The following is a 17,750-nucleotide window of genomic DNA, read 5'->3' as shown; positions in this document are numbered from 1 at the left end:
GTGTGTGGTTTTGGGCGTGTGTGTGTGTTTGAATCACTTTGGCTGAAGGAAAAGGCAGGTTGGATCATTCTTTATTATGTAAATCCAATAGGCCAGTGATTTCTTGTGTTAACCATCATAAGGAAGTGAGAGTGCAGTTTCACTAGTGCACTGCAATGTGATGATGCCATACTTCATGTACAACTATTTTAACCTCATATTTATTGAGAGACTACATTGAATACTTTTAAATACATATTTGTCACTCTACAGGACTATGGTGAAGGCAGATAAAGTAGCCAGTAGTAGCGAAGCACAGCTCACACAGAAGTCACTTTCAAATCTAGCATTTTTTTTTTTTTTGTTGGTCAACTTTGCAAATTCATGTGACCAACTTGTTGCGAAAATTGCACCCTCACGCAAAATAAAATAAATGAATTTCACCAGTGAAAATTTGTTGAGAAAGAGTGGTGACCTTTATTGTCATAGGCAACTAGTTATTTTAAAAATAACATAAAATTGTAAATGAAATGTACAAAAATAATGATCTGCACAGTAATATGTTGAACAGGTATTTTGTGATTTAGCGCAGCTAGAAAGCTCTATTAACCACAAAACAAAGATGTCGAATTTTTGTGTAAAAATGTTTTGATTATGGGTCAGTTTTATTTACACAAATGTGGATTAAAAAATGAACATTTTATTTCAATCTTTAAAGCATCTGAAAAAGAAGAGTGCCTTAAAACTCTCTAATCTTTTCTTCCCCGTTGTGACGTATATCTGAGTGAAACAGCATCTAGAACAAGAGCAAATGTAGGGCAGGACTTAATTTTGTCCATGGGGAATTGATTGGATGGTTAGTGGTTTGCTATTGGTGGATCTGATGTGAGTGACAGGTTGCCCCGCACTCATGCCAGTAAACACAACATCAGAGAAGTCACTGCAAGAGGGAGGGATTAGTAGGGCACATATGCCTAAATAAAAAAAAGAAATGCAGGGATAAATAATTTATAATAATAATATTCCATAAAAAACAAGTAGCCTAGCCTATCGTCCATTTTGATTTCATGGTGACTTTAAGTTTCATTTAATTGTTATCTTTTGTTTTTATATATTTCTGTAGGTTATTTCTTGTTAATATTTTTTCTTTTCAATGTATGCTGCTTGGATTAATTGCAGCTGTGTTTAACAATGATAATGCCTGTTTGTTATTTGAAGAGGTTTTTAAAAAAAAAGCTGTATTGACCAATCAGAAGCCTAATGACTGTAAATCAATAACATTAACAACAACAAAAAAAAGGTCAAATAAATACAATACTGGTTAGTAAGATTGAACGCCTAAGTGTAGAGTTGGTCTCCATGAAAAATACTGTGAGTAAGCAGTCGACTGAATGTGAGAACCTTCGTGGAATAACTACAGACATTAGCAAACGACTGAGTGTGATTGAGCAACTCAGTGCCAGCAAGGGGAATGCAGCCACAATCATGGTCAGTGAGGAGACCCAGCTCCATGGACCAAATCACAGGGAGCCTGCACCCGGACCCTCGGTGTCGCCCGTTATTGAGGAGACAGCTGGCAGGGGGATTGAGGTGGCGATGTCCCCTGCATGGAGCCGTGTATATTAAAGCATGGCAAGCGCAAGCAACGTTTTGGAAAACGATCTACAGCTGCAGTGCAGAACAAGACTAGTATGAATCGCCCCAGAGAGAAGAAGAACTATGGAATACATCCAGTGACAACTTCTGGTGAGTGTGTTTGTGACAAAGCTTGCTCCTGACTTAGACTCAGAGACTCTGGCTAGTTATTTAAAAGAACAACTTTCCAGAGATGTGACTTGTCAGAAGATTGGCACTGAGTATACTCGCTACAGCTCTTTCAAAGTCACAGCTGAATGCAAGGAAGTAGCAGAGATGTATGCGCCGCAGCTGTGGCCAGAAGGGATGTAAGGCGCTTCTATGAGAATCGCAAGCCTAGGGCTGCGGTAGGGGCAGGTATTAAAGCACCACTTAACACAGAGATGAGTGCACCTGAACCAAGGGCGTCCCTTGCATGTTAAACAATGATAAACTGCTATAAGAGTTGTGTCTTATAACTCCCGTGGTCTGCAGCTTGGACAGCATGCAGAACGCACTGTTGAGCTCATAAACAAGCTCTTTGAGAATGCTGATGTGGTGTGTTTGCAAGAGACTTTTTTAGCTATCCAAGATCTGGATAAACTTAACACTGTAAATGGTGATTTCCATGGGGCAGGGGAATCCACGACAGACCTAAACACCAGGATCCCAGGAGGTGTGGCCATATTCTGGCACAAGAAACTTGACCCTTTGGTCACTGTGATCAGGTTAGATGTGGACTGGTGCATAGGAATCAAGGTGGTGCATAATAAGAATGTTTTTATAATCTTAAATGTATACACTCCATATGAATGTCACAAAAATGAAAATGAGTACTTGAATAAGCTTGCTTCTATAGGGTCTTATAAGGGAAAGTGAATATACATCCATATTTGTCTTGGGGGATCTGAATGCTGATATATCAGATACTAATTCACTTTTTGGTCAACACTTGACACCATTCTGCAATGGTAACAAGGTTCTGTTGTCCACTAAGGAATTATTGCCAGCTGATAGCTATACACATGTGAGTGAAGCTTGGCATACTACATCCTTGTTGGACCATTGTATATCTACAGCTGATGCACATGATTGTATAAAGGAGGCTGAGTGTTTCAGTTTTACTTGCTCTATGCTTTTCTGGGTTAATGAAGCATGGTACACTTCCTGGATCCATGTTATCTGTCTTGCTAGTACCTGTAGTTAAAAATAAGACTGGTAAATTAACTAGTATAGATAAATATAGACCTATTGCACTTGCAAGTACATTATCTAAGGTACTGGAAGGGATCCTTATGGAAAGGCTTGCAGAATACATAGCGTCAACAGATAATCAGTTTGGTTTTAAGAACAAGCATGGAACTGATCTATTTATGCACTTAAAGAAATTATCCGTAGCAGATCACGCAATAACACAGTCTTCATGTGTTTCCTGGATGCGTCAAAGGCTTTTGATCGTATCTACCATGGGAAACTGTTTGGTAAACTACATGAGCGTGGTGTCCCCTCTTACCTAATCAGGATACTGCAGTTTTGGTACTCTCACCAAACTATGCAAGTCAGGTGGGAGATGAGTTTGTCAACACCCCATATATGTCTCCAATGGAGTGCGGCAGGGAGGAATTCTGTCTCCGCTGCTTTTCAATCTGTACATAGATAGTTTATCTAGGGAGCTAAAGGGCTGAACTGGCTGCTTGGTGGGGGATAGTCTCATTAATCATATGCTTTATGCTGATGATTTGGTGGTACTGTCTCCCTCCAGTGCTGGCCTTAAGCAACTACTTAGAATATGCTCTCAATATGGACTAGAGCCCGACCGATATATCGGCGGGCCGATATTATCGGCCGATATTAGGCATTTTCCTAACTATCGGTATCGGCATTTATAATGGCCGATAATTTTTTTTTTTTTTAATTTAAATGCAGGTGCGTGATTCATGTAAGGGTGGCGATGCCAATAAAGCACATTAAAGCTGTCACAAAGAACTGGCAAAAGTAATGATTGTGAATACATCAAATATAGCAAGGAGACATTTTAATTGTTTATTAATAAACAAGTGTTTTCAGTCAGTGTCGCTGCAAAGTTGACGACGCTGACTCGCGATCTTCAGTGAACACGCCAGAGAGAAATGCACATTTCATACGGATTACAGCAGAGAGCAGTCTGTCTTTCGTTTTGAATCGTTCTGTTTAAAAATAGACATTTCAATATATATATATTTCTCAGGTCTATACGCTGAGTTTCGGTTCATTTATGAGACTAGTTGCAGTTCACGCGCCGGCGCCTCCGTGTCGAGATTCTCTATTGTCCACTATATTTATTTCTTATTTATTAAATCCAGGCAATTGGTTGATGATTAAAATTAAGATACAATTAATACAAAACGAAATTCACTTTAATGAAAGGCTTTGTGCTTTCTGTTTGAGCGAGGTCTCTGCACTTTAGTGCCGCTTTTAGAGCTTGTCACGTGCGTAACATTGTTTTTTCCTCGTAAATGCGAACACGAAAAATAAAATTAATATTTTATGTTCTATTGAGAGCCAACCCTTCTTCATCCGGTGGGTAGTAGCCTATTACTTTTGATTTGCCTAGTGTAATTCACAGAATTCATTTCTCTGCTACCAGCCTCTGTCACGTATTGTGTGAGCTTGTGATGACTGGGGAAAGCGCGCAGCTGAGAAGTCCTGATTATATTGTCTGCTATATTTACTTCTTATTTATTAAATCCAGACAATTGGTTGATGAAACATTGATTAAAATGTGTTGCACGAGCGACAAATCTTCGACAGTAAACTGATGCCCCATTCTGCTTTGTAACGGGCGCTTTTTGTAAACAGCTGTTGCGACGCGAGCAATAAAGGCCGCGTCCGGTGTAGACAGTGTTAAAGCTCATTCTGCCTATAACACTACGTTACACAAGCAATAATTTAAAAAATTATAACACTGTTTCACGTTTAGTACTACATTTTGCTTACTACTTATTTAAAAATTGTACTGTACATATGTAATTAAAAACGTTTTCATTATGATATTATTAATTTTACTTTAGTAAAAAGATCTGAGTTCTTCCTCCACTGGTAGAGATTAGAGGAATTAAGACTACAAATAGAAGATAATAAGGTTTTGTCAGTGACACTTTTGATATATTTATTGATACAAGTTATGTTTTATATAATGTGACTACATTAAAAGACAAAGTTGTTAGTGAAGATTATGCAACAGTATTTATAATATAATATAATATAATATAACATGCAATCCAAACTAGTTTGGTTACAGCTCAAATGTATCATTCTCATTCTATCATTCACCATGTACACATCTTTGTCACACAAGGGTTTGATCACCACATTTGAGATCATTGCAAAACGTGTATATATTTATTCTGTTTATACGGTGTATTCTATATACAGTACCCATCAAAAGTTTGTACACACCAATAGGAAAGTATGTCCAATTTTTTGACTGGAACTGTACTATAATACACATACATAATATTGCTACTGTATTATAATATACACATAAATAATATCGGCCGATATATCGGTATCTGGCGTTATTTTATCGGTATCGGCATCGCATCAGCCCCCAAAAATCCATATCGGTCGGGCTCTTATATGGACTAATGTTTGATATAAAATTTAACTCAATGAAGAGTGTGGTATTGATCGCCAGAACCAAGGAGGATATGAAGTGTGTCTATCCTTCTTTCCTATTGGCAGGTGAACCACTAGAGGTTGTAAAGAAAGTTAAATATCTGGGACTTGTGATAAGAGATGACCTCTGTGATGATGATGATGTGCAGCGTCAGTGTGGAAAACTGTAAGCAAACATGCTGGCACGCAAATTCCACATGTGCACTCCTGATGTTAAAATCTCACTCTTCAAAACCTCTTCAAAAACTCCACTGTATACTGCCCACCTGTGGTGTAATTTTAGTGAGTCGAAAATGAAAAAAACTTCAAGTAGCTTATAAGGATGCACTGAGAATAGTGCATAAAATTCCTAGGTGGAGTAGTGCCAGTGAAATGTTTGTGTCTAACAATGTGCCTACTTTTAACGCTGTTGAAAGACTGACAGGGTCTAAGAATATGATCATTGTCTCCATAGCTGATGTTTTTAAGAGTGACACAAGGTATACATCTTGCTTTTGGAAACATTGGACCCGAAGCCTGTAGGCCTATATGTTTTATAAATGATGCCTCATCCGCATCATTCTTAATTGTTTTGTATTGTTTTACATTTATATGTATATCTGTACAGTGTTGTCTCTATGGACCTCTGTGTCTTGAATAAAAGTTGATTGAATACAATGACATTTAAATATAGGCCTATATTAGACCTGTTCCATTCATATGCCAAATGACACGCTCAAAAGTAAATCTCTCTTGTCTGTCACGCTGCAGGTAAAGGAACACCACGTGACCAACCGGCTCTTCTTGACTGAAAGCGCAAGATCCTCTGATCACCGATCGACCGACTGACGGAAGCATCTCTTTGAGTTAAACACGCAACAGCTACAAATATAGGCCTATATTTCCGAATAATTCAGGTAATCAATGGAGTTACATTGTTTAATGCAGTTTAACGCTTGACGATCAGTCTGCGGGTCAGGTTTAGCCTAGATGTGTAAACTAAATAAATGGTAAATAAATAGCCTACATAAAAACAATAGCTAAAAAAACTTATAACAAATATAAAACTGCTTGCTTTTTATTTAGACTGCTTGCTGTCTAAATATCATCATGATAAATAAAATGGAACCACACAGATGACACAAATTTAGCCTACCTAAACACAAGTGGATGTGTTTACATACGGCATTTGTTAAACAATAATTTACTTGTATGAAAGAAGTTATTTTCAAAGGTCTGACAGATTGAGGAAGGAGATTACCAGCAGGCTTATAAGGCAAATCTGTTCATTTGACATACAGCCCCGTATGTTTCAATCTCAATATAAGGGGTAGAAGTCTATATTTGCACCACTGTCATAATTGCCTAAATCATGGACAGAAATGTTTATGTCTTTTTGGCTGATTAGGATGAAGATGACATTGCGCATAATATATTCCTCATGCCGCACAAGTGAGTTTATTTGATATGATGTAGCAGTCAGAAAATGATCATTTGACCATGAACTGTGAGATGCTGCCATAGTGGAATAGTTTGATTCTCCTACTGAAGCAAAATTATGTTTAATTTCATTAAGGCACTTTCGCAGTCAGGCTTGGACCTGTCCGTCCCTTCAGCCTTACCGTCTACAGGGGAGGCTATAGTGAGATCATACACAGGTATACATTTTCACACCCTAAACACACAGTGTCCTACAATGCCTCTCTCTGTCTCTCTGTAGAATATGTGAATGCTGAAGAGTTGCCTACCGACATGAAGTCCATCACAGACCGTGCAGCACAAACACTGCTGTGGACCGAATTTTTCAGGGGTCTGTATGTATAATGCTATTTAAAAAGAACCCGAACTGCTGAAACGAGCCATTAGTAATTCCAGTCTCCCTAACTTTTACACACCTACGTAACAATGTAACAAATTTGCATAATGCCAGCCTATGGTCTTCATTGGCTGCCTGCTAACAAACCGTTTTAGACACGGTGAAAAAAGCACTGATGCTACAATATTATGAGAAAATGAAAGTGTTTATTGTAAACCTATTGTAGGAGACCTGCAAAACAAAATTAGGAACCTTTAAAATTGCATAATAGGGGCACTTTAACTTTTTTTTTCTTCCTGAATATGGTACTTTTTTGCATGTGGACTTGCATGCTGAGATTTTGCAGTATATAAAGTTGTGTTGTTCAAATACATAATAATAAAAAAATGATTATTTTATTCTTTGTCTGTATGGCAGGATTGGGCATGACCATGAGTTATTTGTTTAGAGAACCAGCTACTATCAATTACCCATTTGAGAAAGGCCCTCTCTCTCCCTGGTTCCGTGGCGAGCATGCGCTGCGCAGGTATCCCAGCGGAGAGGAGCGCTGCATTGCCTGTAAACTGTGTGAGGCTGTCTGTCCTGCTCAGGTACACACACACACACACACACGTGCATGTTCCTCATCTGTGATTACCTACCGGCATTGCTTTTGTCTCCTGTAGGCCATCACAATAGAAGCAGAGACCCGTGCAGATAGCAGCCGAAGAACAACTCGCTATGACATTGACATGACCAAATGCATCTACTGTGGATTCTGCCAGGAAGCCTGTCCTGTGGACGCAATCGTAGAGGTACACAGATATATTACATAAAGGCAAGGCAAGGCAAGTTTATTTATATAGCACATTTCATACACAATGGTAATTCAAAGTGCTTTACATAGAAGAAATTAAAATAATCAAAACAAATAAGAATAATTAAAACAGTTTAGAATAAAAAATAAAGTACAGTAAAAACAGTCGGACGGACAGTGGCACAGTGCTCATTCAGTAAATGCATAGCTAAACAGATGTGTTTTGAGTCTGGATTTGAATGTGACTACTGTAGGAGCACATCTGATCTCTTCTGGAAGCTGGTTACAGCTGCGGCTGGCATAATAGCTAAAAGCAGACTCTCCTTGCTTAGAGTGAACCCTTGGTATTTCTAGCTGATGTGATCCTAATGATCTGAGTGATCTGTTGGGTTTATATTCAGTGAGCATATCTGCAATATATTGAGGTCCTAGCCCATTAAAAGATTTATATACCAGTAATAATACTTTAAAGTCAATCCTAAATGTAACTGGGAGCCAGTGTAGAGACCTGAGGACTGGTGTGATGTGTTCATATTTTCTGGTTCTGCTCAGAATCCTGGCAGCAGCGTTCTGTATGAGCTGCAACTGTCTTATGGTCTTTTTAGGAAGGCCAGTGAGGAGTCCATTACAATAATCCACCCTGCTGGTGATAAAAGCATGCACAAGTTTCTCTAAGTCTTGATTGGAAACAAAGCATCTAATTCTTGCAATATTTTTCAGATGATAGTATGCTGATTTAGTTATTGCTTTGACATGACTACTGAAACTAAAGTCTGACTCTAGAGACACACCAAGATTCCTGACTTGATTTTTAGTTGTTAGACCCCTAGCGTCAAGGTATGCATTCGCCTTGAGAACTTCATCTTTGTTTCCAACGCAATGACTTCAGTTTTGTCTTTGTTTAACTGAAGAAAGTTTTGGCACATCCAACCGTTGACTTCATCAATGCATTGGCACAGGGAGTCAATGGGGCTGTAGTCGTTAGGCGATAGGGCTAAGTAGAGCTGTGTGTCGTCTGCATAGCTGTGGTAAGAGATTCGGTTCTTTCTCATTATTTGGCTCATTGGGAGCATATATAGGTTGAACAGGAGTCAGACGCAAGCAGCGCAGCTCAACCCGACAAACGCAAACAGACCCCATTATAACCAGTGATATTCACTGGATGCGGCACGACAAATTCCTGGATGCGACGAGTTTTATTCCTGACATACTCCAAGTGCTCGCGCTACTTCGGACATGAAGGACAAATTGACTTGCAACGGTCGCTTCGTCTCGTCCGGTGTACACACGATGTTACACTGAGATACTTAATTGATCACTGAGGGTTATTTAGTCCAAAACAGTTCATATTATACACTGATACAAACATTTTTCCTTTCTTTTTGTGGCAGGGCCCTAATTTTGAGTATGTGACTGAGACTCATGAAGAACTGCTGTATAATAAAGAGAAGCTGCTGAATAATGGAGACCGATGGGAGGCCGAGATTGCTGCTAACATTCAGGCAGATTACCTGTACAGATGAACAAATAACATCCTGCTGACAGAAACACAAACAGCAGACGACATCAGTTCATTAGCGACCCGCATCATCTACTGAAACTAAAAATTACACTTTGTATAGAACCACAAAAAGTATTCATATATTTGCTGTCTAAACGCACAAAACACAATGCACAATGAATGTTCATCTATCTGTTCATTTTAAAGCAGTGCATTCAAACATAATAGGTTGTTCTCAGGGGCAGATATTACAGTTGAATGTGAATGTTTACAGGAAATGCACATATTTGCTTATTCTCTGATAAAGTGATTTAATGATGTAAATAAAATAACAAACAAAATATGGTGTGTTTCTTTTATTAACATAATGCTAATAATGTAACCATTTACCACATTTGGATTATACATATTATTGCTGTCAGCTATTTATATTTTATATATAAAGTGTATTATTTTTTTATTATTATGTATTATTGTTACTTATATATTATTATACTATATTATCTATAGTATAATATAATATAAAAGCCCAAATCGATCAGCGTATTCAAACTTTTTCACTTACGGGGCAGTCTGGTTGAGGAAGAGCACTCCCAGAGAAGACAAAGGACGTTTCAGGGTATGAACATTTGAACTCTCTCTTGTGAAATTAGCATCACCATGCGAGACGCAAGTCTCACCTCAGCATCATCCTAATCTACATCTCTACATCTCTTTCCCTCCCATGTAAATCAACTTCTGTCCCCAGTAAGTCTGGGACGGTGATTAATGCAAATTCCCATTGTGAACTCATGTTTACATTTGAAAAGAGGTTTCTGCCTTGGTCTGGGTATTTAGGGAGACGCTGAAGAGGGTTCAGGGCACGATATGTAGTTCAAATCAGCCCGTGATTAAAAAAAAAAAAAAAAAGATGTTGAGTGTCTTGGGCACTGCGTCAGATTAGATTAGTAGGACATTCACATAACATTTGTTTATTATCTGATAAATTGATTGAAATTATATAAATAAAATATGGTGTAGGCCTATTTCTTAACATAATGCTAATAATTTAACTATTTACCACATTCCAATTACAAATATTATTATTGTCAGCTATTTTACTTTAATAGTAATAGTAACAGTATAATATTCAACTTACATTGTTGTATAAACTGTACATATATATACCATACAATTTTAACATCTATATTATTAACATACTGCTGTTATTTCACACACAGTATATTTATTCTGGTCTTTCACCTACATTATTGTTCATGTCACACATTGAATATTTCGTCAAATATCTTATTGCATATGATATATACCTACCTTCTATATTTCTCAAGTTTGTCTATTTCAATAACCAAATCCCATGCTACAGTTCACCGTCTTTGTATCTTCTGTGTCCCGCAGTGTTAAAACAACAAAAAACAATGCCCTCTAGAGATGTGTTGTATAATAGGCACAGATATTACAATTGTGTGTGTCATATATGTTTATTTACTCGGTAACTGAAGTATTTCATTAAATCAGCCACCATATTATATCTGTTTTAAAGTCTCATAAAATGTATGGAATATTGCAGTATTTATTATAGCCTAAATGATTTATCATGCATTTTTTTTAAATATGTCCTCGTAATCTTTAATCATAATATCCTCCCACCTCCTTGCAGCATATCTTGGCTGCGTCCGAAATCGCATCTATATAGTCGGCGAAAAACAGTAGGCTAGGCTATGTAACAAAAGAAGTGTACGAATTCACAGTAGCCATACTCATAAAAGAGTAGGTTCCGAAGTGTGCATTTTGTGGACACTTTACTATCCCATGAGGCCACGGGACAGGATTTGTGAATTGCAGTGAAGCGATGTAACCAGGATGTAAGTTGTAACTGATGCTGGTAGGTCACATGATAACGACGAATGTAGTAGGTCTATGTCCCTATTATAGGCTACTACTACACGCATTTATACTATATAGATTATAACATAGCGGTTGTGAAGTAATTACTTATTCAAAATAAGTACCTACTCAAGAGAGTAGCCTATAACAGCATCTTCTCTTCTATCTGTTTTTTTTTATTTTTATTTTTTTTTATTTTTTTTATTGAATATCAAGATTTACAAACAAACATGGCTGCATAACTTCCTTTTTTACAGAATAGGATATAAGAAAAATATAGCCAGAGGGAGCAGCACTTAATACAACACGAATGTAATGTAGACAAGTACAAAATAGGATATTGGTAAGGAAAATAAAACATAATAATAATAATAATAATAATAATATTAATAAATAAATAAATAATAAGTATTTAGATAAAACATACATGACATAAGGGGTAAATTCAGACTTTTTCATCCATTTATCTCAGTTGGGAAGTGTTTTAGGGTATCATATATTTTTTGAGCTTTAGGACCTTTCAGAGTTTTTAAGGATTTTATATACAGTTTAAATTCATTTTTTTTTTTAAAAACAAATTTGGGAGATGATTTCACAATTCTACACTTGTGAATGAAGAATTTAGCTAGACATACAATTGTATTAATACACAACTCAACATCCTTGCTTTGCAAAATCAAACCAAATGTAATGTCGTCTCTGGATATAAAGGTTGGGAATGAAGATATCTGCTGCTTAATCCATTTATGTACATCACACCAAAATATCTGTATTACATTACATGAGAAAAACACATGGTCCGGAGTTTCAACACCATTTTCACAGAATGTACAAGTGTTATCATCTATACCAAAGCGAAGTCTCAGTAATTCTTTAGAGGGATAAATGTTGTTCATTACTTTAAAGTGAGTTTCTTTCACTTTGGGGGGTATAGGGAGTGTTAGATACATTGTTCTTAGTTTAGTAATTGAATCTTTATCAAATTTTTGAATGATGTTATTTTTATTTTGCCTTTCAGGGTAAAGGTATTCAGTAAAACAATTTCTAATAAAGTGGTTAGTACATTTTTTATCTAGAATACAGAACCCTTGAATTGATAGTGGGGCCAATTGTGGTTGTATTGGATAATATGCCAAACTGTTTCTTATTAGAAAGACAAATTGTTGGGGTAGCGCTCTGTGTAATTTAGTGAAGTCTGATTTTAAGGGTTGGAAATTATGTTTGATGCCAAATTGTTCATAATTTAAGAAATGACCATTGATATCCATTAAGTCAGCTACGGACCATATATTTCTCCCATACCAGTCTTCAAAGAACAGAGATCTGTTGCGGTTCAGAACATATCTGTTTTTCCATAGTACAGACGTGTGGGGTGAGAAGTTGTTTCTCTTCTATCTGTTCTCTGATGACATGTATACTGGCGCGAGGGCGGGGACAACCTGTCACTCACATCAGATCGACCAATAGCAAACCACAAACGTCCAATCAATAGTTATCCTCGGATAAACGTCTCAACAGCAATATTCAACCGGGGAGAAAAGACTATCTCAACTTCAGTTTCGCTAGGTGGCGCAGTTGTCGCGCGGCAGCAGAGGGTCACGTGGTAGGGGCGGAAGCGTTTATGTGAGCCACGCTGAATCCCGCGCGGGCGCAGCCATTTGCTCTCTTCCTCGATCACTTCACCACCGGTGAGTGCGGAACGACGCTGCTCTTCTCATCACTAACTCATTTCAACGAGACGTTTTTGTTTTCGCCGAAAACAAAACACACCCGAAAGTCTTTATACTTGTGCTAAGGTGATCTAAAGTCGATCAGGTCGCGTTTATTCGCCGCTGATGTGGAGTTGTGAGTGTTTCATCATGGCTCATCTGTGTCGTAGCGCCATCGTGAGTTGTTGGCAGCGCGCGATGCTGGCGAGCTGCTGCAGTCGCGTGAACAACACTTGCTTCGTTTCACTCTCTTGTGAACTTAACCGATTGTAGTTAATTTTCACAATCTTTAATGCGCTATATATTGATTTCCAGATTGATGGGCCTGTTTGAGGCCTTCAGACTGCGACTGAAGTTCAGGCTCCAGTAGCAGCGGCCTCGTGTGTTCGCGCGCATCCTTTTATTCAGACGCGGTAGTTGTTCGTGTATGAACGCAGTTGTTTGTTTTGAGTTTTATACGCTTTTTTGGGTTTACTATGCGTGTTAAAAGTGGTATTTTTAGTAGTTTTGTGTAACTATGTTGTTTATTTGTGATTGTTGCGGCCTTTTGTATGATGTGACTAACCGTCCCGCCATCTCTCCCGCAGAGTGACTGCAGCACAAAGACCAACACACACAAACAGCCATGGCAGAGAACGAGCCACAAGTTCAGTTTAAGGTAAAGCTCTAAAACTACAAGCTACAACAAATAATTAAATGAGGGTTTTAAGTGTTCGGTTGTTAGCACTATGAGTTGCTTAACTGTTTGGAAGTGAATTAGAATACTTGTTCCTGATAACGAGTGCAGAGATAAGCGTGAGAACCGCCTCGAGACACACAATGATGGTGCATTAATCAGGAAAACGGTTAAAATGATAGTAAATGTTTAAAAAACCAGTGTCTTCAAATTCATAGGAAAATGTAAGGCTAATTTTTGTATATATTATAATTGGTTAACCCATTTAATCCCAGTTCCTTCGTCTTGTTCCATGTTTTAGTCCAATGTAACAAACTTTATTGGGTAACACTTTATTTGCATACACTTTATTTTAAGGTGTCATTGTTTGTGTAATTCTATATTTAAGTACTGAGTAATATTAACTACATGTACTTACTATAGGGGTAGGTTTTGGTTGTGGGTTAGTTGCATGTAATTATGAATCATTTACTGTTACTATTAAGTACATGTAATATGGACCCTGTAAAATAGTGTTACCCTTTATTTTACGGTTTTATTGTTACATGCAGGTACTATAGTAACAACTATAAAGTATGCGTAGTTACATGCAACTAACCCTATAGTAAGTACATGTAGTTACTTAATATTAGTTGTAACAAACACCCCTAAAAACAAAGCCTAACCCTTTTTTGTGAAGATTGTAACTGATGGGAAATTTGAGACCCATTGGAGTCATGTTTTTGTTTTTACTACCAGGCAACTGTTAGATTAAATTAGATTTGTAAACCAATCACAATACATAAAATATGCTTTCAATACTTTTAAACCTATCTTAATGCAAATTAATCAGTTACTTTATCCAATATCAGGCTGTGATTTATCACAAATGTGACCACTGATATCTTAACTTATATTTTGAAAATGGCATATTCAATGGTTTATGGACAATTCTCATCGCTGCATCAAGCCACTCCCATAAAGTAGCTGCCGCTTTTCAAATCAATGTATGGCTCAGACTAAAGACTTCAATAAAATTATAATATTGTAATTCCCTCATGAATAAATCAGTAATACTGGCTGTGTCTATAGTTTGATAGAGTACACATCATATTATCTTCAAATTAACTTAAGTTATATTAAATGATTACTGTCCCTGGTTCAATCAGGTACTCTTTTAAGAACGCGTCCACTTAAAAAGATGCAATCTAATCCTCAACTCCGGGATAATCTTCGGAGAACCCAACGATCCTGGATCATGACAAATCAACCGTAAAATCCAGATAACGGAGGAATCCACGTTTAAAGAACAGGCCCCTGATCCAGTTAATCTGATTGTGTGTTGTCATATTTACAAAAACAATTCATCAAATTTTTCTGAGTTTTATTTCAGAAGCATAGTACAGTACTACATTCTCTTGAATAAATGAATCAATAACAAATACATTTAAGTCGCTTGTTGCCACCTAGTGGCAAAACAATGTAATTATTTTGGGTGCCAAGTTTCTATCAAAAGCTGATTTACTTTATTTTGATCGCTGCCATAGACACCATCGTTTATATTTGAACTTAAAACTTTTATCTCTGTAGTACTTTTTATGATAATTAGAACTATTGTATCACAGAAATAATTATATTATGAGGTTGAATAGACTGTTTGTGAAGCGGTTTCATGACAACTCTGGGTCAGCGGCAGCGCCAACACAGATTTGAATGTTGCAATATGATTTTGTTAAAGGTTTAATAGACGGACAAATTGGAAGATCGTTTGGGTGTTTGAAGATTTATCGTGCAGCTGAGTTCTCTCTCAGCAAATGAGTAGTGCGAAGGCTTTTCAGTGCATTCATTCTCACAACGCTTTCACACGTGTCCATTTGAAAGAGAAATTTAGTCACTTAACACTCATAGATAAATACTTATTTCATTCTCTGTTGGAACAAAAGTGGCTAACTTCTGCCAACCTTTTCTATAAGCAAGGACAAAAATAAAGTAATTGATTTTGTATTAGTATCGATTCTGGAATTAAAAAAAATCTATTGTGTCAGCTATTGTAATACTGGTTGCTTGGAAAGTGTTGCTCACTCATGCAAACTCTTTCCCATCCACAGCTGGTTCTGGTTGGAGACGGAGGTACGGGGAAAACCACCTTTGTGAAGAGACATTTGACTGGGGAGTTTGAAAAGAAATATGTTGGTAAGTCTTTTGGAGTCTTTGCTCATTTCATTATTGTGGCATCTCAACGCAACTATTCTGGAGGAATGTGTGGCTTTGGTGCGACAGTCACAGCGATGAGCAGCTCTTAAATGTTTCTTTGTGTCGTCTTAGCCACACTTGGAGTTGAGGTACATCCCCTGGTCTTCCACACAAACAGAGGAGCCATCAAATATAACGTATGGGACACAGCCGGACAAGAGAAGTTCGGAGGCCTGAGAGATGGATATTACATCCAGGGTATGTTGCCGTTTACCACATGTACACTTTTCGGCCACTTACTGTACAGCAGTGGTTTAACATGTGTATCTGTCTCCCTCTATAGCTCAGTGTGCAATCATCATGTTTGATGTAACTTCTCGAGTGACCTATAAAAACGTGCCCAACTGGCATCGTGACTTGGTGCGTGTGTGCGAGAACATTCCCATAGTGCTGTGCGGTAACAAAGTGGACATCAAGGACAGGAAGGTCAAAGCAAAGAGTATTGTTTTCCATCGTAAGAAGAATCTACAGGTACAGTGAACCTTTTGAACTCAAAGTCGACATGAAATAATTCACCCCATCTGTGATCTAAATGCGTGTTATTGTAAACAGTTCATCCATGCCCATTTCATTAATGCAGTTTTGAGTTTGTTTATTTACAATGTCTCTCCGGTGACACATGCAGGACTTCTCCAATCACTTAGTCGCTTAAACCCAGTCTCTGCAAGCTCACATTCATCTGCCTCCACTTTTGAGTGCAATGCATCAAAATCCAATCAATTGAACCTAATCCTAATGCATCACAATATGGAAGAAAAGATGAGTTTTAAAATGGTCACCCTCACATTTCCCCTGTGGTCCGGTTTCACTCAGATGTGCTGTAGTAAAGACTGCGTGTCACGCTGTTATAGACCATTAATGAGATTCTTCCTTTTCTCAGTACTATGACATCTCTGCCAAGAGTAATTATAACTTTGAGAAGCCCTTCCTTTGGCTTGCACGGAAACTGATTGGAGATCCTAATCTGGAGTTTGTTGAGATGCCAGCCCTTGCACCACCTGAAATTGCTATGGACCCATCACTTGCTGCACAGTATGAGCATGACTTGAAAGTAAGTGTACACTCAGGTGACCCGTCAGTTACTTCTGCCCCCCCCCCCCCCCCCCCAAAAAGTGTTTAATCTGTAATGTTTGTCTCTTCTAGGTGGCATCAGAAACAGCTCTCCCAGATGAAGATGACGACCTTTAACCTGTTAACCCCTCTGACCTCCTTGTGGCAATGTCACTGCGATTTTCCAGTGATGGTTCCTCTCCCTGCCCCTTTTACTGTAACTCCCAGCGCAGAATATTTTTATTTTTCAATTTTTGGTTTGTTTTGTGTTTTGAATTTGAGTAAATTGTGTGGTTCATTTCATTGTAGACATGCTAACTGTTACCACCAGACAGACACACACATGCAGACATGCCTACACTGACACACTCGCGCGCTCAACGGTGTGAGCAGGTCGAGTGTCCCAGTGCTTACTTCTCTATGTAAAGCTCTAAGCACTTAGAGGAATTCTTGGAATAAAAACATTCTCGATATAATAATCCTTGCTTGGTCTTTTCTTACGAAAAAATATAACTGTTAAAGCAAATGATGAAACTGTAGTGGGCTACTTGTCAATGGTGAATCCTTTTTTACATGTTAAGGCTGTTTCAGGATACGTGGCTCTGGATGTTTCTCTGGGTTTGCGGAGACAATGGTGCATCATAATGCTTGAAAGGTCTAAAATGGCATGTTTCTGGTCACTGGTTGTGATGTTTAAATACTGCGAGTTATGCAGTGGATTGTGAATTGCTTCTGAGTCCAAGATCTATCCATTGTCAAAAATAAAACCGCATTCATTTAGTTTAAGGTCTGATGTGGTTTTACACCAAGCCTTTCAAGCTGTGTTACTTTCATATCCATTCCTATTGTAAAGTAAT

At 37.9% G+C, this 17,750-nt stretch overlaps 2 protein-coding genes across 6 annotated transcripts; both read left to right on the top strand.

Annotated features, from left to right (window-relative positions):
- The first annotated feature begins 6,502 nt into the window (after positions 1-6,502).
- Positions 6,503-9,730, top strand: ndufs8b (NADH:ubiquinone oxidoreductase core subunit S8b). 4 transcript variants are annotated; one of them, XM_056250137.1, is made up of 6 exons: positions 6,505-6,681; positions 6,806-6,871; positions 6,950-7,039; positions 7,463-7,635; positions 7,711-7,839; positions 9,233-9,729. In XM_056250137.1, the coding sequence occupies exons 1-6, from the start codon at positions 6,612-6,614 to the stop codon at positions 9,362-9,364; spliced, it is 660 nt and encodes a 219-aa protein (XP_056106112.1). In that variant the 5' UTR covers positions 6,505-6,611; the 3' UTR covers positions 9,365-9,729. The 4 variants fall into 4 exon arrangements, with proteins under 4 accessions (XP_056106110.1, XP_056106111.1, XP_056106112.1 ...); XM_056250138.1 differs by having other exon boundaries at positions 6,506-6,681; positions 6,818-6,871; positions 9,233-9,728; XM_056250135.1 differs by having other exon boundaries at positions 6,503-6,681; positions 6,806-7,039; positions 9,233-9,730.
- A 3,085-nt stretch (positions 9,731-12,815) lies between these two features.
- On the top strand, positions 12,816-17,372 carry ran (RAN, member RAS oncogene family). 2 transcript variants are annotated; one of them, XM_056250265.1, is made up of 7 exons: positions 12,816-12,914; positions 13,523-13,593; positions 15,699-15,783; positions 15,916-16,041; positions 16,127-16,314; positions 16,724-16,894; positions 16,987-17,372. In XM_056250265.1, exons 2-7 carry the CDS (start codon positions 13,561-13,563, stop codon positions 17,029-17,031), a joined length of 648 nt encoding a protein of 215 aa, XP_056106240.1. In that variant the 5' UTR covers positions 12,816-12,914; positions 13,523-13,560; the 3' UTR covers positions 17,032-17,372. The 2 variants fall into 2 exon arrangements, with proteins under 2 accessions (XP_056106240.1, XP_056106241.1); XM_056250266.1 differs by lacking the exon at positions 12,816-12,914 and adding an exon at positions 13,001-13,022.
- The last annotated feature ends 378 nt before the right edge of the window (positions 17,373-17,750 follow it).

This window comes from Rhinichthys klamathensis, unplaced genomic scaffold, assembly GCF_029890125.1.
Source record: "Rhinichthys klamathensis goyatoka isolate OS25496 unplaced genomic scaffold, OSU_Roscu_1.1 h1tg000068l_1, whole genome shotgun sequence".
Taxonomy (NCBI): domain Eukaryota; kingdom Metazoa; phylum Chordata; class Actinopteri; order Cypriniformes; family Leuciscidae; genus Rhinichthys; species Rhinichthys klamathensis.
Note: the sequence above shows the minus strand (reverse complement) of the source record. Positions and strands in the feature narration are given on the sequence as shown.